General features: G+C 40.2%; 1 protein-coding gene across 1 annotated transcript in view; it reads left to right on the top strand.

Moving 5' to 3' along the window:
• The window catches only part of arrb1 (arrestin, beta 1), a 30,945-nt gene extending 12,207 nt beyond the window's left edge, over positions 1-18,738 (top strand). The window contains exons 8-16 of the mRNA XM_038983264.1: positions 443-578; positions 5,640-5,724; positions 6,096-6,168; positions 6,420-6,557; positions 9,077-9,160; positions 12,843-12,866; positions 13,106-13,176; positions 13,312-13,360; positions 18,633-18,738. Coding sequence (XP_038839192.1) covers positions 443-578; positions 5,640-5,724; positions 6,096-6,168; positions 6,420-6,557; positions 9,077-9,160; positions 12,843-12,866; positions 13,106-13,176; positions 13,312-13,360; positions 18,633-18,738 — 766 coding nt within the window. The remainder of the gene's footprint in view (positions 1-442; positions 579-5,639; positions 5,725-6,095; positions 6,169-6,419; positions 6,558-9,076; positions 9,161-12,842; positions 12,867-13,105; positions 13,177-13,311; positions 13,361-18,632) is intronic.
• The last annotated feature ends 3,975 nt before the right edge of the window (positions 18,739-22,713 follow it).

Raw genomic sequence — 22,713 nt, 5'->3', positions numbered from 1 at the left:
TGTGTCTAACCCTTGTGTCTGAACAGGAAGTCAGTGTGTCTAACCCTTGTGTCTGAACAGGAAGTCAGTGTGTCTAACCCTAACCCTTGTGTCTGAACAGGAAGTCGGTGCGTCTAACCTTAACCCTTGTGTCTGAACAGGAAGTCAGTGTGTCTAACCCTAACCCTTGTGTCTGAACAGGAAGTCAGTGTGTCTAACCCTAACCCTTGTGTCTGAACAGGAAGTCAGTGCGTCTAACCTTAACCCTTGTGTCTGAACAGGAAGTCAGTGTGTCTAACCCTTGTGTCTGAACAGGAAGTCAGTGTGTCTAACCCTTGTGTCTGAACAGGAAGTCAGTGTGTCTAACCCTTGTGTCTGAACAGGAAGTCAGTGCGACTAACCCTAACCCTTGTTTCTGAACAGGAAGTCAGTGTGTCTAACCCTAACCCTTGTTTCTGAACAGGAACTCAGTGCGCCTGGTGATCCGTAAGGTCCAGTACGCCCCAGAGAAGCCCGGCCCCCAGCCCATGGCTGAGACCACCAGACAGTTCCTGATGTCTGACAAGCCACTGCACCTTGAGGCCTCACTGGATAAAGAGGTGATGAACATGTTTGTTTCTGCTGGTAGAGGACATCTCTACATTACTCTACATTCTTAGGCCTCACTCCCCCCTATCTGAGATATCTACTGCAGCCCTTAACCTTCACATACAACACCCGTTCTGCCAGTCACATTCTGTTAAAGGTCCCCAAAGTACACACATCCCTGGGTCGCTCGTATTTTCAGTTCGCTGTAGCTAGCGACTGGAACGAGCTGCAACAAACACTCAAACTGGACAGTTTTATCTCAATCTCTTCATTCAAACAGTCAATCATGGACACTCTTACTGACAGTTGTGGCTGCTTTGCGTGATGTATTGTTGTCTCTACCTTCTTGCCCTTTGTGCTGTTGTCTGTGCCCAATCATGTTTGTACCCTGTTTTGTGCTGCTGCCATGTTGTGCTGCTGCCATGTTGTGTTGCTACCATGTTGTTGTCATGTTGTGTTGCTACCATGTTGTGTTGTCATGTGTTGCTGCCTTGCTATGTTGTTGTCTTCGGTCTCTCTCTTTATGTAGTGTTGTGTTGTCTCTCTTGTCATGATGTGTGTTTTGTCCTATATATATATATTTTTTTTTATCTCAGCCCCCGTCCCCGCAGGAGGCCTTTCGGTAGGCTGTCATTGTAAATAAGAATTTGTTTTTAACTGACTTGCCGAGTTAAATAAAGGTTCAATGAATTCAAATAAAATAAGTTGCATTACTCTTCATTACTATACATTACTCTACATTATACTACATTACTCTACATTACTATACATCACTGTACATTACTCTACATTACCCTGCATTACACTACATCACTCTACATTACTCTTCATTACTATACATTGCTATACATTGCTGTACATTGCTCTACATTACTCTGCATTACTCAGCATTACTCTTCATTGCCATACATTAGTCTTTATTATACTACATTACTCCACATTATACTACATTACTCTACATTGCTCTACATTACTCCACATTACTCCACATTATACAACATTACTCTACATCACTCTACATTGCTCTACATTACTCCACATTACTCCACATTATACAACATTACTCTACATCACTCTACATTACTCTACATTACTCTACATTACTCTTCCTTACTCTTCGTTATTCTACATTACTCTACATTACTTTACATTACTCTTCATTCCTCTACATCACTCTTCATTACTCTACATTACCCTGCATTACTCTTCGTTATTCTACATTACTCTACATTACTCTTCATTACTCTACATTACCCTGCATTACTCTTCGTTATTCTACATTACTCTACATTACACTACATTACTCTTCATTACTCTACATTACTCTTCATTGCAGTTCATTGCTCTACATTACTGTGCATTACTCTGCATTGCTCTACATTACACGCGATTACTCTACATTACAGTACATTATACTACGTTAATCCACATTACTCTACATTACCCTACCTTTTTGTATTGTATTTATTATGGATCCCCATTAGTTCCTGCCATGGCAGCAGCTAGTCTTCCTGGGGTTTATTATGGATCCCCATTAGTTCCTGCCAAAGCAGCAGCTACTCTTCCTGGGGTTTATTATGGATCCCCATTAGTTCCTGCCAAGGCAGCAGCTACTCTTCCTGGGGTTTATTATGGATCCCCATTAGTTCCTGCCAAAGCAGCAGCTACTCTTCCTGGGTTCTGGCAAAATTTAGACAGTTATACATTTTAAAAACATTACAATACATTCATAACAGATTTTACAACACATTAAGTGTCTGCCCTCAGGTCCCTACTTCACAACCACATATCTACAACACAAAATCCATGTGTACTTGTGTGTATAGTGCGTATGTTATCATGTGTGTGTCTGTGCCTATGTTTGTGTTGCTTCACAGTCCCCGCTGTTACATAAGGTATATTTTTATCTGTTTTTAAAATATGATTCTACTGCTTGCATCAGTTACTTGATGTGGAATAGAGTTCCATGAAGTCATGGCTCTCACAAATACAAGTAGTGATGAAGTCAATCTCTCCTCCTTTTGAGCCAGGAGAGATTGACATGCATATTATTAATGTTAGCTCTCTGTGTACATCCAAGTCCCTCTGTAATACAGTAGGGGAAGAGGTAGTTGTTTGGGCTAAATTATAGATGGGCTATGTACAGGTGCAGTGATCTGTGAGCTGCTCTGACAGCTGGTGCTTAAAGCTAGTGAGGGAGATAAGTGTTTCCAGTTTCAGAGATTTTTGTAGTTCGTTCCTGTCATTGGCAGCAGAGAACTGGAAGGAGAGGCGGCCAAAGGAGGAATTGGCTTCGGGGGTGACCAGAGAGATATACCTGCTGGAACGCGTGCTACGGGTGGGTGCATCTATGGTGACCAGCGAGCAGAGATAAGGCGGGACTTTACCTAGCAAGGTCTTGTAGATGACCTGGAGCCAGTGGGTTTGGCAACGAGTATGAAGCGAGGACCAGCCAACGAGAGCGTACTGGTCGCAGTGGTGGGTAGAATATGGGGCTTTGGTGACAAAACGGATGGCACTGTGATAGACTGCATCCAATTTATTGAGTAGGGTATTGGAGGCTATTTTGTAAATGACAACGCCAAAGTCGAGGATCGGTAAGATGGTCAGTTTTACGAGGGTATGTTTGGCAGCATGAGTGAAGGATGCTTTGTTGCGAAATAGGAAGCCGATTCTAGATCTAACTTTGGATTGTAGTAGAGTAGTAAGACATGTATAAAAGCAACAGATACCATTAATAAGAAGGGGCTAGAAGCGTCTTATATGGTGAGCTACCGAGTGGCTAGGACAGGCAAGCCCCGTACTATTGTGGAGGACTTCATTCTTCCTGCTGCCGGGGGAAAAGGCAGAAAAAAAACTATACAGACAATGCCTTCATCAAACAACACTGTTTCACGATGCATTAGTGACATGGCAGGAGATGTTTTGAAACAATTACTGCTTCGCATACCAGTGAATTGTGTGTGTTACAGCTGGATGGGAATGGGAATGCCTTGGCAGCAACAGCTTGAAAGACGGTTTGGACACTACAGTGAAAATGGTTCACTTTGTTAAAGCAAGGCCCCTGAACTCTTGTGTATTTTCTGCGTTATGTAATGATATGGGCAGCGACCATGTAACGCTTTTACAACATACAGAAGTGCGCTGGTTATCAAGGGGCAAAGTATTGACGTGTTTGTTTTTTTAATTGAGAGATGAGCTTAAAGTTTTCTTTACCGACCATTATTTTCACTTGTCTGACCGCTTGCAGGATGACGGGTTTCTCACACGACTGGCCAATCTGGGTGATGTTTTTTCTCACCTGAATGATGTGAATCTAGGATTACAGGGACTCTCTGCAACTATATTCAATGTGCGGGAAAAAACTGAGGCTATGATTAGAAGTTGGAGCTCTTTTCTGTCTTCATTAACAAGGACAACACACAGGTCTTTCCATCATTGTATGATTGTTTTGTGTGTAAATGAACTCAAGCTCACGGACAATGTCAAATGTGATATAGCAAAGCACCTGAGTGAGTTGGGTGCGCAATTACGCAGGTACTTTCCCGAAACGGACGACACAAACAACTGGATTCGTTATCCCTTTCATGCCTTGAACATGTTATTGATGCAGAGTTATGTGCATCCTTTCAAGCACACCCTTCTCATTAACCTGTTGTGAGTTATTCACCATTTTCGATTAACAAATAAGGTTTAATATGTAAGATAGTTAAATAAAGAGCAAAATTATTGATTATTATTATATTATTATTTGTGCCCTGGTTCTATAAGAGCTCTTTGTCACTTCCCACGATCCGGGTTGTGACAAAAACTCACACTCATTCTTATGTTTAATATATGTATCGTATAGTGTGTGTGTGGCAGGTTTACAATGATGGCAAAAAACGACATTTGAGAGTACTTTGACCCTGTTGCTAGAGGGGGTACAGCTGGAGGTTGAATGTTTGAAGGGGTACGGGACTATAACACGTTTGGGAACCACTGCTCTACATCATACTACAGTATACTGCATTACTCTACAGTATAATACATTACTCTACATTATACTACATCACTCCACACCATACTATATTATACTACATTACTCTACGTCATACTACAGTATACTGCATTACTCTACATTATAATACATTACTCTACATTATACTACATCACTCCACACCATACTATATTATACTACATTACTCTACAGTATACTACATTGTACTACATTACTCTACATGCTGCTACATCACTCGACATTATACTACGTTACTCCACATTATACTGCATTACTCCACATCATATTACATTATTATTATACTACGTTATACTATATTACTGTACATTCTACTACATCATACTACATTATACCACATTATACTACATTACTCTACATTATACTACATTCTTCTGCATCATACTACATTATACTACATTACTCCACATTATACCACATTACTCTACATCATACTACATTACTCTACATTATACTACATTCTTCTGCAACATACTACATTATACCACATTATACTACATTACTCTACATTATACTACATTCTTCTGCAACATACTACATTATACTACATTATGCTACATCACTCTACATTATACTACATTACTCTACATCATACTACATAATACCACATTACTCTGCATTATACTACATCGTACTACATTATACCACATTACTCTACATCATACTACATTACTCTACATTGTATTACATTACTCTACATTATACCACATTACTCTACATCATATTACATCATACTACATTACTCTACATTGTATTACATTATACTACCTTACTCTACATTATACCACATTATACTACATTACTCTACATTATACTACATTACTCTACATAATACTACATTACTCTACATAATACTACATTACTCTACATTATACTACATTACTCTACATTATACTACATTACTCTACATTATACTACATTATACTGCATTACTCTACATGATACAGTGTTAATCCACATTACTCTACGTTACTAGGCCTGCTGTTTTTCTGGGGGGAGGAGGGTGTTTGTTTGGGGGGTAATACAGTAATGTCTTTTGCATCTTTCCTTCCAGATCTACTACCACGGGGAGCCAATCAGTGTCAACGTTCACGTCACAAACAACACCAACAAGACAGTGAAGAAAATGAAGATTTCAGGTGACTGCAACATACACATCAGTATCAAATTACTGGTAGTCCTGTGTGTTTCTTTCAGAACGTTGATACGTTCTACAGATGTAGGATCTTTGACCTATATTGTCATAGCAACAAAACAAAAAAATATCCTTGCAGCAACAGGATTTTGAATGTTTAGTCCATAATGTTGTTTGAACGGTGGTTAATGTTATTAGCTGGCCAAAAGTAGGCTACATGAAACGTGCGCTACTGTTAATGTAACACTGTATTATTGTGAGGTTTTCAGTGAATTCATGTAAATCATGACGCTCATCTAAAATGTCCTGCAGTGCAACCAAAGAGTGATCGAATTAAGATACTACATCTGTAAGGATTGTAATTTCTATTCACAGTGCGTCAGTATGCAGACATCTGCCTATTCAACACGGCACAATACAGATGCCCGGTCGCAACAGAGGAGACAGAGTACGTTTCTTTACCTTCTTTATAGAGATATAGAGATACAATACTATCTTCATAGTGTTTCTTAGGATTGAGACATTGCTGGATGGTATGCCTGGTTAACCGTCATAAACACAAATTGAGACTATAAGTCAATGAAAAAACAGGCCAAGCATTAGTCATTATCACAGATAAGAACCATCTTCATGTACAGTACGTCAACCTCATGTACCTGATCTGGTGTTATTGATTACAATTGATTATTGTTGTTCCAGTGACGTGGTGGCTCCAAGTTCAACGTTTTGTAAAGTTTACACCCTCACCCCCTTCCTCAACAACAACCGAGAGAAACGTGGTCTGGCATTGGACGGGAAACTGAAACACGAGGACACAAACCTGGCTTCTAGTACATTGTGAGTACAATATGTTAAGCTATTTTATACAATGCTGTGCTAGGCTATAATATACTATGCTATACTATGTTATTGTATACTATGTTATACTATATTATATGATGTTATACTATACTATGCTAAACTATACTATGCTATACTATTCTAAACTATGTTATACTATACTATGTTATACTACACTACGTTATACTATAATATTCTAAACCATTTTATACTAAATTATGTTATACTATGATATACTATACTATTTTAAACGATGTTATACTATACCATGTTATACTATACTATTCTGTTCTTTACTATGTTATACTATTCTATACTATGTTATACTATACAATCATATACAATGTTATACTATACTATACTATACTATACTATACTATGTTAACTATTTTATACAATACTATATCATAGTTATACTATACTATTCTATACTATGTTATACTGTACTATACTATTCTCTACTATGTTGTAATATTCTATACTATGTTATAATATACTATTCTATACTATGTTACACTATTCTGTAATATGTTGTGCTATACTATTCTATCATATGGTATAATATACCATGTTATACTATTCTATACTATGTTATAATATACTATGTTATACTATGCTATTCTATACTATTATATGCTATGTTATACTATACTATTATATACTATGCTTTACTATACTATACTATTATACTATACGATGCTGCTATACTATACTATGCTATTATATACTATGATATACTATTCTAGTATATACTATGCTGTGCTATACAATACTGTTATACTATACTATAATACAGTGCCAGTCAAAAGTTTGGACAGACCTACTCATTCAAGGGTTTTTCATTATTTTTACTATTTTGTACATTGTAGAAAAATAGTGAAGATATCAAAACTATGAAATAAGACATATGGAATCATGTAGTAACCAAAAAATAATTTTGTAAACAAATCAAAATATATTTTATATTTGAGATTCTTCAAAGTAGCCACCTTGCCTTGATGACAGCTTTGCACACTCTTGGCATTCTCTCAACCAGCTTCATGAGGTAGTCACCTGGAATGCATTTCAATTAACAGGTGTGCCTTGTTAATTTGTTAACTTTCCTTCTTAATGCGTTTGAGCCAATCAGTTGTGTTGTGACAAGGTAGGGGTGGTATACAGAAGATGGCCCTATTTGGTAAAAGACCAAGTTCATATTATGGTAAGAACAGCTCAAATATGCTAAAATAAACGACAGTCCATCATTACTTTAAGACATGAAGGTCAGTCAATCTGGAAATGTTCAAGAACTTTGAAAGTCTCTTCAAGTGCAGTTGCAAAAACCATCAAGCGTTATGATGAAACTGGCTCTGATGAGGACCGCCACAGGAAAGGAAGACCCAGAGTTACCTCTGCTGGAGAGGATAAGTTCATCAGAGTTAACTGCACCTCAGATTGCAGCCCAAATAAATGCTTCACAGAGTTCAAGTAACAGACACATCTCAACATCAACTGTTCAGAGGAGACTGTGTGAATCAGGCCTTCATGGTCGAATTGCTGCAAAGATACCACTACTAAGGACACCAATAAGAAGAAGAGACTTGCTTTGGCCAAGAAACACGAGCAATGGACATTAGACCGGTGGAAATCTGTTCTTTGGTCTGATGAGTCCAAATTTGAGATTTGTCTTTGTAAGACGCAGAGTAGGTGAACGGATGATCTCTGTATGTGTGGTTCCCACCGTGAAGCATGGTGGAGGAGGTGTGATGGTGTGGGGGTGCTCTGCTGTGTCATGTTAAGGTTTCCCCCACTGTGGAGGGATAAAAGTTAGGCTCGCTGGAGTTAGGCTCGCTGTCTTCAGACATATTGTGTATTGACCCTATTATTGTCTTGATGTTGTCATCTGATATTTTCTCCTATTACACAGTTCATATCTGAATACAACAATCGCACCAGTTTCCACAATCCCACCAACAATCCCACCAGCTTCCACAATCCCACCAGCTTCCACAATCCCACCAGTTTCCACAATCCCTCCAGTTTCCACAATCCCACCAGCTTCCACAATCCCACCAGCTTCCACAATCCCACCAGCTTCCACAATCCCACCAGCTTCCACAATCCCACCAGCTTCCACAATCCCACCAGCTTCCACAACCCCACCAGCTTCCACAATCCCACCAGCTTCCACAATCCCACCAGCTTCCACAATCCCACCAGCTTCCACAATCCCACCAGTTTCCACAATCCCACCTGCTTTCCACAATCCACCCTCCACACCCCAGCTTCCACAATCCCTCCAGCTTCCACAATCCCATCAGCTTCCACAATCCCACCAGCTTCCACAATCCCACCAGCTTCCACAATCCCTCCAGTTTCCACAATCCCATCAGCTTCCACAATCCCACCAGCTTCCACAATCCCTCCAGCTTCCACAATCCCTCCAGCTTCCACAATCCCAGCTGGTGAATGAATGGTGATAATCAGAAGATGTCAGTCAGTGTATTTTTTATAGATTGTTTTTGTCCCTTCAACAGGTTAAGAGAGGGAGCCAACAAGGAGATCCTGGGTATCATCGTATCCTACAAAGTCAAAGTGAAGCTTGTTGTGTCTCGAGGAGGGTATGCACTTTAAACATACATCTTGGTGTTAGATTTAGAGTTTAAACATACATCTTGGTGTTAGGGTTTAAACATACAGCTTGGTGTTAGGGTTTAAACATACATCTTGGTGTTATATTTAGGGTTTAAACATACATCTTGGTGCTAGGGTTTAAACATACATCTTGGTGTTAGATTTAGGGTTTAAACATACATCTTGGTGTTAGAGTTTAAACATACATCTTGGTGTTAGGGTTTAAACATACATCTTGGTGTTAGAATTAGGGTTTAAACATGCATCTTGGTGTTAGATTTAGGGTTTAAACATACATCTTGGTGTTAGAGTTTAAACATACATCTTGGTGTTATATTTAGGGTTTAAACATACATCTTGGTGTTAGATTTAGGGTTTAAACATACATCTTGGTGTTAGGGTTTAAACATACATCTTGGTGTTAGAATTAGGGTTTAAACATGCATCTTGGTGTTAGAGTTTAAACATACATATTGGTGTTAGAGTTTAAACATACATCTTGGTGTTAGGGTTTAAACATACATCTTGGTGTTAGGGTTTAAACATACATCTTGGTGTTAGATTTAGGGTTTAAACATACATCTTGGTGTTAGAGTTTAAACATACATCTTGGTGTTAGATTTAGGGTTTAAACATACATCTTGGTGTTAGATTTAGGGTTTAAACATACATCTTGGTGTTAGGGTTTAAACATACATCTTGGTGTTAGATTTAGGGTTTAAACATACATCTTGGTGTTAGAGTTTAAACATACATCTTGGTGTTAGATTTAGGGTTTAAACATACATCTTGGTGTTAGATTTAGGGTTTAAACATACATCTTGGTGTTAGGGTTTAAACATACATCTTGGCGTTAGATTTAGGGTTTAAACATACATCTTGGTGTTAGAGTTTAAACATACATCTTGGTGTTAGAGTTTAAACATACATCTTGGTGTTAGATTTAGGGTTTAAACATACATCTTGGTGTTAGAGTTTAAACATACATCTTGGTGTTAGATTTAGGGTTTAAACATACATCTTGGTGTTAGGGTTTAAACATACATCTTGGTGTTAGAATTAGGGTTTAAACATGCATCTTGGTGTTAGATTTAGGGTTTAAACATACATCTTGGTGTTAGAGTTTAAACATACATCTTGGTGTTAGGGTTTAAACATACATCTTGGTGTTAGAGTTTAAACATACATCTTGGTGCTAGATTTAGGGTTTAAACATACATCTTGGTGTTAGAGTTAAAACATACATCTTGGTGTTAGAGTTTAAACATACAGCTTGGTGTTAGATTTAGGGTTTAAACATACATCTTGGTGTTAGAGTTTAAACATACATCTTGGTGTTAGATTTAGGGTTTAAACATACATCTTGGTGTTAGATTTAGGGTTTAAACATACATCTTGGTGTTAGAGTTTAAACATACATCTTGGTGTTAGATTTAGGGTTTAAACATACAGCTTGGTGTCAGGGTTTAAACATACATCTTGGTGTTAGGGTTTAAACATACATCTTGGTGTTAGAGTTTAAACATACATCTTGGTGTTAGATTTAGGGTTTAAACATACATCTTGGTGTTAGATTTAGGGTTTAAACATACATCTTGGTGTTAGATTTAGGGTTTAAACATACATCTTGGTGTTAGATTTAGGGTTTAAACATACATCTTGGTGTTAGAGTTTAAACATACATCTTGGTGTTAGGGTCAGGGTTTAAACATACATCTTGGTGTTAGAGTTTAAACATACATCTTCGTGTTAGATTTAGGGTTTAAACATACATCTTGGTGTTAGGGTTTAAACATACAGCTTGGTGTTAGATTTAGGGTTTAAACATACATCTTGGTGTTAGATTTAGGGTTTAAACATACATCTTGGTGTTAGAGTTTAAACATACATCTTGGTGTTAGGGTTTAAACATACATCTTGGTGTTAGATTTAGGGTTTAAACATACATCTTGGTGTTAGGGTTTAAACATACATCTTGGTGTTAGATTTAGAGTTTAAACATACATCTTGGTGTTAGGGTTTAAACATACATCTTGGTGTTAGATTTAGGGTTTAAGCATACATCTTGGTGTTAGATTTAGGGTTTAAACATACATCTTGGTGTTAGGGTTTAAACATACATCTTGGTGTTAGATTTAGGGTTTAAACATACATCTTGGTGTTAGAGTTTAAACATACATCTTGGTGTTAGGGTTTAAACATACATCTTGGTGTTAGATTTAGGGTTTAAACATACATCTTGGTGTTAGAGTTTAAACATACATCTTGGTGTTAGAGTTTAAACATACATCTTGGTGTTAGAGTTTAAACATACATCTTGGTGTTAGATTTAGGGTTTAAACATACATCTTGGTGTTAGAGTTTAAACATACATCTTGGTGTTAGAGTTTAAACATACATCTTGGTGTTAGAGTTTAAACATACATCTTGGTGTTAGGGTTTAAACATACATCTTGGTGTTAGAGTCAGGGTTTAGACATATATCTTGATATATCTCAGCATATTCATTTTGCCTAATAACCGTAACCCTATTTTATTGGTGTCTGTGGGTTAGGGTTATGTTCATAGACATCCTATTAAATTACTAGAGGGGAAATGTCATAAACTCTCAAAGTTCTAGAATGGTATGAAAATGGCAGCCATTGTGGTCAGGGAGAAATCTAAACCAGTCTAATGAATGGCAATAGAGACATAGGTGGTGCATTTCCTGATTTAACTTATGCAGGATAGTAAGTAAGTAAGTAAGGCATGTGCTATATAAAAATTGCGTAATTGAATTATTGTCATCTAATTATAAAGTTTTACACAGTTTACACAGGTTTTACACAAATGTTCTGTATTAATAGCTTCTAAAATATATGTAAACAGACCATAAATGTCTCAATGTTGTTTTTTTGGAAAGCTGCGAGTGTTACAATGTGACGCAATATCAGTACTTGCTGCATTTATAACTTGTCTTAGGGCCCTATTCAATCCGTATCGTGGAAATTCAGCGTTACAGCGTGATTGAAATTTAAAGGCAACGATTCCGCTTCAGTGGAGACAACGTTCACGTAAAACGCTGCGTAATGTCGGCTCCATCGGAAATTATCTTCATATTTCGATCGCGCAATCTGTAACGCTCCAGCGATACCGACTGAATAAAGTCCTACCGTCAACTGATGCCAGCCAGTGTGTCGCTGCGGATTGACTGTATTTTTTATGTTTGGAATGTTGGGCATATTGGCAGTTAACTGGAAAAATGATTGGAATCATTCCACATAAACTGTCTGGTTAGCTATTAATTAATTAATTCCATTTTTATTAATCTTTGTTTTTAAAGGGAAGTCATCCTGAGACTAGGATCTCTTTTACAGATGAGCCCTGCATAAATACATCAAACACATGCAATATATAATATACAAAATTACAAAACATATTTACGAAAAAAACCAACAAACATATTGTGACGATCATTTTCAAATTCATTGTTTTACACAATATCTTATCACGGCACTGGCTGACCACTGGCTTTACCAGCTCCCTTACCAAAATGGCTGACCTTTTATGCCATCATAAGAAGGTTAATGTACATTCTAGAAGTTCTAATTCCTAATTTTATGTTACTGTATTGCTGTCTGAGGTAAAAAAATAAAAATAAAAAAAATGACAATGTTTCATTGATTTCAGAATCTTAGGAGATCTTGCAACAAGGTAAACATATATGTTTCTGTAAGGACATGTTGCATGCCAATATTGGTGGCTAGAGATGTAGAGCGATTTTGTTTTGCTGAAGAGATGTACATATACTGTACGTGTTATAAAAGAGCAGACTGTACTATTAGTATAATAAATACAAGATGTAACGTAATACTACATTGAAATGCTAATTCATAAACTTGTTTGTTCATCATACATCAATCATCGACATGTAGTTTCATTTTCTTTTCCAGTGATGTCCATGTTGAGCTCCCCTTTACGTTAATGCATCCCAAACCGATCGAAGATGCAATCTACAGAGATGGTATGTTTTTTTTCCCGACACATGCAGTATTTTCAGTTCACACGTTTTCAATGTCTTTCTGTATCAATCAATCAACAAAAAACCTTTCTTGGTCTAAAATGGTTGAATTATAATGGTCCATTAATTCTATTTCAGCTGCAGACGAGGCGCCAATAGACACAAACTTGATAGAATTTGACACAAAGTAAGAAGCTCTACCTCTGGTCTGTCTGATAGTTTTTCACAGTTATAACATAGTCACCCTGTTTGTCTATCTGTCTGACACTCTAACATACTGGCCCTTGCTGCTTGCTGCCTCTACTTGCTGCTTACTGCCTGCTGCTTACTGCCTGTTGCTTACTGCCTGTTGCTTACTGCCTGCTGCTTACTGCCTGCTGCTTACTGCCTTCTGCTTACTGCCTGCTGCCTCTACTTGCTGCTTACTGCCTGTTGCTTACTGCCTGCTGCTTACTGCCTGTTGCTTGCTGCCTGCTGCTTACTGCCTGTTGCTTACTGCCTGCTGCTTACTGCCTGTTGCTTACTGCCTGCTGCTTACTGCCTGTTGCTTACTGCCTGTTGCTTACTGCCTGTTGCTTACTGCCTGTTGCTTACTGCTTACTGCCTGTTGCTTACTGCTTACTACCTGTTGCTTACTGCCTGCTGCTTACTGCCTGTTGCTTACTGCCTACTGCTTACTGCCTGTTGCTTACTGCTTACTGCCTGCTGCTTACTGCCTGTTGCTTACTGCCTGTTGCTTACTGCTTACTGCCTGCTGCTTACTGCCTGCTGCATACTGCCTGCTGCACCACTTGTCCTCGTCAATAAAACATGGCTTCACTTCCTCCTGTTTCATTTCCTCTCTATAAAAGTCCATCTCTGGCCATGCAGCCTAACAGCCCATCTCTGGCCATGCAGCCTAACAGCCCATATCTGGCCATGCAGCCTAACAGCCCATCTCTGGCCATGCAGCCTAACAGCCCATATCTGACCATGCAGCCTAACAGCCCATATCTGACCATGCAGCCTAACAGCCCATATCTGACCATGCAGCCTAACAGCCCATCTCTGGCCATGCAGCCTAACAGCCCATCTCTGGCCATGTAGCCTAACAGCCCATCTCTGGCCATGCAGCCTAACAGCCCATCTCTGGCCATGCAGCCTAACAGCCCATCTCTGGCCATGCAGCCTAACAGCCCATCTCTGGCCATGCAGCCTAACAGCCCATCTCTGGCCATGCAGCCTAACAGCCCATCTCTGGCCATGCAGCCTAACAGCCCATATCTGACCATGCAGCCTAACAGCCCATATCTGACCATGCAGCCTAACAGCCCATATCTGACCATGCAGCCTAACAGCCCATCTCTGGCCATGCAGCCTAACAGCCCATCCCTGGCCATGCAGCCTAACAGCCCATCTCTGGCCATGCAGCCTAACAGCCCATCTCTGGCCATGCAGCCTAACAGCCCATCTCTGGCCATGCAGCCTAACAGCCCATCTCTGGCCATGCAGCCTAACAGCCCATCTCTGGCCATGCAGCCTAACAGCCCATCTCTGGCCATGCAGCCTAACAGCCCATCTCTGGCCATGCAGCCTAACAGCCCATCTCTGGCCATGCAGCCTAACAGCCCATATCTGGCCATGCAGCCTAACAGCGCATCTCTGGCCATGCAGCTTAACAGCCCATCTCTGGCCATGCAGCCTAATAGCCCATCTCTGGCCATGCAGCCTAACAGCCCATCTCTGGCCATGCAGCCTAATAGCCCATCTCTGGCCATGCAGCTTAACAGCCCATCTCTGGCCATGCAGCCTAACAGCCCATCTCTGGCCATGCAGCTTAACAGCCCATCTCTGGCCATGCAGCCTAATAGCCCATCTCTGGCCATGCAGCCTAACAGCCCATCTCTGGCCATGCAGCCTAACAGCCCATCTCTGGCCATGCAGCCTAACAGCCCATCTCTGGCCATGCAGCCTAACAGCCCATATCTGGCCATGCAGCCTAACAGCCCATCTCTGACCATGCACATTAACCAGCAAAATAGGCCCAATTATGAATAATACATTCAATATTCAATGTCTTTCGTGTAATGTAGTCTCTCCCAGCACACCTCTTTAGCGTTTCAATCCCCCTGTTTTATGGCCATTTATATGACTGACAGCAGGAAAGAGATGTATCCATGGCAGGTTTCTGTAGCTCTCAGGCTGTTAGAAGCATTAGTGTTGTTGATGGACTTGTATCATGATCTGCTGACAATACCATTTCAGACGTGATGTGCTGACATGTTTCTACGCCCCTGTAATGTCTGTAAATGACTATGACCAGGATTCGATCCAAAATGCGTTTTGTCCGCAATGCGCACGTTTTAAAAGGCAATGTTCCTGGTGTTCGCCGGAGCCTACGTTCACGGTAAACGCTGCATATTGTATGTCGGGTTCAGTGGGAAGTTAACTTTTAAATGGTGCATTGTCCAACTCCGCGATCGGATCGAATACCGAAATAAATAACGGCAACAATAACAACACAACAACAACGACAACAACAGAATAAGCTAAGACGTTTTCTGAGCTGACCATAGGCCTACAGTAAATAAATAATCTAAATAATTGTGTGGTAATCTTGATTTCACCCCTTTTTGAACCACCTATGTGTAATGCAATATGAACGGGTTATAAAGAGTTATAAAGGACTTGGAGCGTTATAACTGCTTAAACAGTATAGTCTCTAATCAATGCACTTTACTAAACATCTGATCTAGTACACTTTACCAAACATCTTTGATCTAATACACTTTACTAAACATCTGATCTAATACACTTTACTAAACATCTGATCTAATACACTTTACTAAACATCTGATCTAATTCACTTTACTAAACATCTGATCTAGTACACTTTACTAAACATCTGATCTAATTCACTTTACTAAACATATGATCTAATACACTTTACTAAACATCTGATCTAGTACACTTTACTAAACATCTGATCTAATACACTTTACTAAACATCTGATCTAGTACACTTTACTAAACATCTTTGATCTAATACACTTTACTAAACATCTGATCTAGTACACTTTACTAAACATCTGATCTAGTACACTTTACTAAACATCTGATCTAATACACTTTACTAAACATCTGCTCTAATACACTTTACTAAACATCTTTGATCTAATACACTTTACTAAACATCTGATCTAATACACTTTACTAAACATCTGATCTAGTACTCTTTACTAAACATCTGATCTAATACACTTTACTAAACATCTGATCTAAAACACTTTACTAAACATATGATCTAATACACTTTACTAAACATCTGATCTAGTACACTTTACTGAACATCTGATCTAATACACTTTACTAAACATCTGATCTAAAACACTTTACTAAACATCTTTGATCTAATACACTTTACTAAACATCTGATCTAGTACACTTTACTAAACATCTGATCTAGTACACGTTACTAAACATCTTTGATCTAATACACTTTACTAAACATCTGATCTAATACACTTTACTAAACATCTGATCTAAAACACATTACTAAACATCTGATCTAACACACCTTACTAAACATCTGATCTAATACACTTTACTAAACATCTGATCTAATACACTTTACTAAACATCTGATCTAATACACTTTACTAAAAACCCGATCTAATACACTTTACTGAACATCTGATCTAATACACTTTACTAAACATCTTTGATCTAATACACTTTACTAAACATCTGATCTAATACACTTTACTAAACATCTGATCTAGTACACTTTACTAAACATCTTTGATCTAATACACTTTACTAAACATCTGATCTAATACACTTTACTAAACATCTGATCTAATACACTTTACTAAACATCTTTGATCTAATACACTTTACTAAACATCTGATCTAATACACTTTACTAAACATCTGATCTAGTACTCTTTACTAAACATCTGATCTAATACACTTTACTAAACATCTGATCTAAAACACTTTACTAAACATATGATCTAATACACTTTACTAAACATCTGATCTAGTACACTTTACTAAACATCTGATCTAATACACTTTACTAAACATCTGATCTAAAACACTTTACTAAACATCTTTGATCTAATACACTTTACTAAACATCTGATCTAGTACACTTTACTAAACATCTGATCTAGTACACGTTACTAAACATCTTTGATCTAATACACTTTACTAAACATCTGATCTAATACACTTTACTAAACATCTGATCTAATACACTTTACTAAACATCTTTGATCTAATACACTTTACTAAACATCTGATCTAATACACTTTACTAAACATCTGATCTAGTACACGTTACTAAACATCTTTGATCTAATACACTTTACTAAACATCTGATCTAATACACTTTACTAAACATCTGATCTAGTACACTTTACTAAACATCTGATCTAATACACTTTACTAAACATCTGATCTAAAACACATTACTAAACATCTGATCTAACACACCTTACTAAACATCTGATCTAATACACTTTACTAAACATCTGATCTAATACACTTTACTAAACATCTGATCTAGTACACTTTACTAAACATCTTTGATCTAATACACTTTACTAAACATCTGATCTAATACACTTTACTAAACATCTGATCTAATACACTTTACTAAACATCTTTGATCTAATACACTTTACTAAACATCTGATCTAATACACTTTACTAAACATCTGATCTAGTACACTTTACTAAACATCTGATCTAATACACTTTACTAAACATCTTTGATCTAATACACTTTACTAAACATCTTTGATCTAATACACTGAATCAAAATGGCTCCCCGTCTGCCATGAATCAAAATGGCTCCCCGTCTGCCATGAATCAAAATGTCTCCCCGTCTGCCATTAATCAAAATGTCTCCCCGTCTGCCATTAATCAAAATGGCTCCCCGTCTGCCATGAATCAAAATGTCTCCCCGTCTGCTATGAATCAAAATGTCTCCCCGTATGCTATAAATCAAAATGTCTCCCTGTCTGCCATGAACCAAAATGTCTCCCCGTCTGCCATGAACCAAAATGTCTCCCCGTCTGCCATGAACCAAAATGTCTCCCCGTCTGCCATGAACCAAAATGTCTCCCCGTCTGCTATAAATCAAAATGTCTCCCCATCTGCCATTAATCAAAATGTCTCCCCGTCTGCTATGAATCAAAATGTCTCACCGTATGCTATAAATCAAAATGTCTCCCTGTCTGCCATGAACCAAAATGTCTCCCCGTCTGCCATGAACCAAAATGTCTCCCCGTCTGCCATGAACCAAAATGTCTCCCCGTCTGCCATGAACCAAAATGTCTCCCCGTCTGCTATAAATCAAAATGTCTCCCCATCTGCCATGAATCAAAATGTCTCCCTCTGTCTGCCATCAATCATTAATGCACTTAAACTGTAGTTCTGGATCCTGACTAACTGAGTTTACTCTCTCCAGCGACGATGACATCATCTTTGAGGATTTTGCGCGGCAGCGGCTGATCGGAGCGAAAGACGATGAGGATGAGGAGGGTACAGACTCTCCCAAGCTGAACCACAGATAGAGGAGGGAGATGGAAGCTGCTGTGTTGTTCCTGTGTTGTGGTACAGAGGAGCTACTGTGACTGGAGGAGAGAGGGAGACCCTTTAGAGTCCAGGGAGACCTTTTAAACACACTCACAGTGGTGCCGTTGTCCTGTTTTTGTTCACATTCGTCTTCTCCATACAGCAAGGATGTTAGAGAGAAAGTGTAGAGGAAATGAGGCCTAGGTGTGGTTTGAGGTGGGTGGACCTTGAGGCCTAGTCGTGGTGTGATTTGAGGGGGGTGGACCTTGAGGCCTAGTCGTGGTGTGGTTTGAGGTGGGTGGACCTTGAGGCCTAGTCGTGGTGTGGTTTGAGGAGGGTGGACCTTGAGGCCTAGTCGTGGTGTGGTTTGAGGGGGGTGGACCTTGAGGCCTAGTCGTGGTGTGGTTTGAGGGGGGTGGACCTTGAGGCCTAGTCGTGGTGTGGTTTGAGGGGGGTGGACCTTGAGGCCTAGTCGTGGTGTGGTTTGAGGGGGGTGGACCTTGAGGCCTAGTCGTGGTGTGGTTTGAGGAGGGTGGACCTTGAGGCCTAGTCGTGGTGTGGTTTGAGGGGGGTGGACCTTGAGGCCTAGTCGGGGTGTGGTTTGAGGGGGGTGGACCTTGGAGTATGGACATGGAGGAGGAGGTCTTGCTAAAAGCAGCACAAACTTGTGATAAATAAACTCCAGTGGTAGCATACCATTAATGACTTTATTATACATGGTTTCATTAGGACTGAACAGTCACCTTTAACGACTCTGTTATACATGGTTTCATTAGGACTGAACATTCACCTTTATAGACTTTATTATACAGTGCCTTGAGAAAGTATTCACCCACCTTGGCATTTTTCCTATTTTGTTGCCTTACAACCTGGAATTAAAATAGATTTTTGGGGGGTTTGTATCATTTGATTTACACAACATGCCTACCACCTTGAAGATGCATAATATTTTTTATTGTGAAACAAAGAAATAAGACAAAAAAACGGAAAACTTCAGTGTGCATAACTATTCACCCCCCCTCAAAGTCAATACATTGTCAAGCCACCTTTTGCAGCAATTACACCTGCAAGTCTCTTGGGGTATGTCTCTATAAGCTTGGCACATCTAGCCACTGGGAGTTTTGCCCATTATTCAAGGAAAAACTGCTCCATCTCCTTCAAGTTGGATGGGTTCCACTTGTAAACAGCAATCTTTAAGTCATACCACAGATTCTCAATTGGATTGAGGTATGGGCTTTGACTAGGCCATTCCAAGACATTTAAATGTTTCCTCTTAAACCACTCGAGTGTTGCTTTAGCAGTATGCTCATTGGTCATTGTCCTGCTGGAAGGTGAACCTCTGTCCCAGTCTCAAATCTCTGGAAGACTGAAACAGGTTTCCTTCAAGAATTTCCCTGTAATTTAGCGCCATTCATCATTCCTTCAATTCTGACCAGTTTCCCAGTCCCTGACAATGAAAAACATCCCCACAGCATGATGCTGCCACCACCATGCTTTACTATGGGGATGGTGGCCCCGGGGTGATGAGAGGTGTTGGGTTTGCACCAGACATAGCATTTTCCTTGATGGCCAAAAAACTAAATGTTAGTCTCATCTGACCAGAGTACCTTCTTCCATATGTTTGGGCAGTCTCCCACATGCCTTTTGGCGAACACTGAACGTGTTTGCTCATTTTTTTCTTTAAGCAATGGCTTTTTTTCTGGCCACTCTTCCACAAAGCCCAGCTCTGTGGAGTGTACGACTTAAAGTGGTCCTATGGACAGATACTCCAGTCTCCGCTGTGGAGCTTTGCAGCTCCTTCAGGGTTATCTTTGGTCTCTTTGTTGCCTCTCTGATGAATGCCCTCCTTGCGTGGTCCATGAGTTTTGGTGGGTGGCCCTCTCTTGGCAGGTTTGTTGTGGTGCCATATTCTTTCCATTTTTTTTTATAATGGATTTAATGGTGCTCCGTGGGATGTTCAAAGTTTTGGATATTTTTATAACCCAACCCTGATCTGTACTTCTCCACAACTTTGTCCTGGACCTGTTTGGAGAGCCCATTGGTCTTCATGGTGCCGCTTGCTTGGTAGTGCCCATTGCTTAGTGGTGTTGCAGACTCTGGGGCCTTTCAGATCATGTGACACTTAGATTGCACACAGGTGGACTTTATTTAACTAATCATGTGACTTCTGAAGGTAATTGGTTACACCAGATCTTATTTAGAGGCTTCATAGCAAAGGGGGTGAATACATATGCACGCACCACTTTTCCGTTTTTAATTATTCTTTTTTTTGTGTATGTCCATTACATTAAATAAAAATGTAAATATATTTAAATTACAGGTTGTAATGCAACAAAATAGGAAAAACACCAAGGGGGTGAATACTTTTGCAAGGCTCTGTACATGGTTTCATTAGGACTGAACAGTCACCTTTGTATTGAAATTATATTTAATGTAACTACAGTTCTGGCCTTCATATGTAAGGAAAACTGGAACTACTGCCTAAACCAATAACTTGATAATAGCAATGCACAGAGCAGGACAGTCCCACTGTATCACCCCAAGAGCAGGACAGTCCACTGTATCACCCCAAGAGCAGGACAGTCCACTGTATCACCCCAAGAGCAGGACAGTCCACTGTATCACCCCAAGAGCAGGACAGTCCACTGTATCACCCCAAGAGCAGGACAGTCCACTGTATCACCCCAAGAGCAGGACAGTCCACTGTATCACCCCAAGAGCAGGACAGTCCACTGTGTCACCTCAAGAACAGGACAGTCCACTGTATCACCCCAAGAGCAGGACAGTCCACTGTATCACCTCAAGAACAGGACAGTCCACTGTGTCACCCCAAGAGCAGGACAATCCACTGTATCACCCCAAGAACAGGACAGTCCACTGTGTCACCCCAAGAGCAGGACAATCCACTGTATCACCCCAAGAGCAGGACAGTCCACTGTATCACCTCAAGAACAGGACAGTCCACTGTGTCACCCCAAGAGCAGGACAATCCACTGTATCACCCCAAGAACAGGACAGTCCACTGTGTCACCCCAAGAGCAGGACAATCCACTGTATCACCCCAAGAGCAGGACAGTCCACTGTATCACCTCAAGAACAGGACAGTCCACTGTGTCACCCCAAGAGCAGGACAATCCACTGTATCACCCCAAGAACAGGACAGTCCACTGTATCACCTCAAGAACAGGACAGTCCACTGTGTCACTTCAAGAGTAGGACAATCCACTGTATCACCTCAAGAACAGGACAGTCCACTGTGTCACCCCAAGAGCAGGACAATCCACTGTATCACCCCAAGAACAGGACAGTCCACTGTGTCACCCCAAGAGCAGGACAGTCTACTGTATCACCAAGAGAAGGACAGTCCACTGTATCACCCCAAGAGCAGGACAGTCCACTGTATCACCCCAAGAGCAGGACAGTCCACTGTATCACCCCAAGAGCAGGACAGTCCACTGTATCACCCCAGGAGCAGGACAGTTCACTGTGTCACCCCAAGAGCAGGACAGTCCACTGTATCAACCCAAGAGCAGGACAGTCTACTGTATCACCCCAAGAGCAGGACAGTCCACTGCATCACCCCAAGAGCAGGACAGTCCACTGTGTCACCCCAAGAGCAGGACAGTCCACTGTGTCACCCCAAGAGCAGGACAGTCCACTGTATCACCCCAAGTGCAGGACAGTCCACTGTATCACCCCAAGAGCAGGACAGTCCACTGTATCGCCCCAAGAGCAGGACAGTCCACGGTATCACCCCAAGAGTAGGACAGTCTACTGTATCACCCCAAGAGTAGGACAGTCTACTGTATCACCCCAAGAGCAGGACAGTCCACTGTATCACCCCAAGAGCAGGACAGTCCACAGTATCACCCCAAGAGTAGGACAGTCCACTGTATCACCCCAAGAGAAGGACAGTCCACTGTATCACCCCAAGAGCAGGACAGTCCACTGTATCACCCCAAGAGCAGGACAGT

This window comes from Salvelinus namaycush, unplaced genomic scaffold (assembly GCF_016432855.1).
Source record: "Salvelinus namaycush isolate Seneca unplaced genomic scaffold, SaNama_1.0 Scaffold1553, whole genome shotgun sequence".
Classification (NCBI taxonomy): domain Eukaryota; kingdom Metazoa; phylum Chordata; class Actinopteri; order Salmoniformes; family Salmonidae; genus Salvelinus; species Salvelinus namaycush.
The sequence above is the reverse complement of the archived record's forward strand: the minus strand, read 5'-3'. Positions and strand labels throughout refer to the sequence as shown.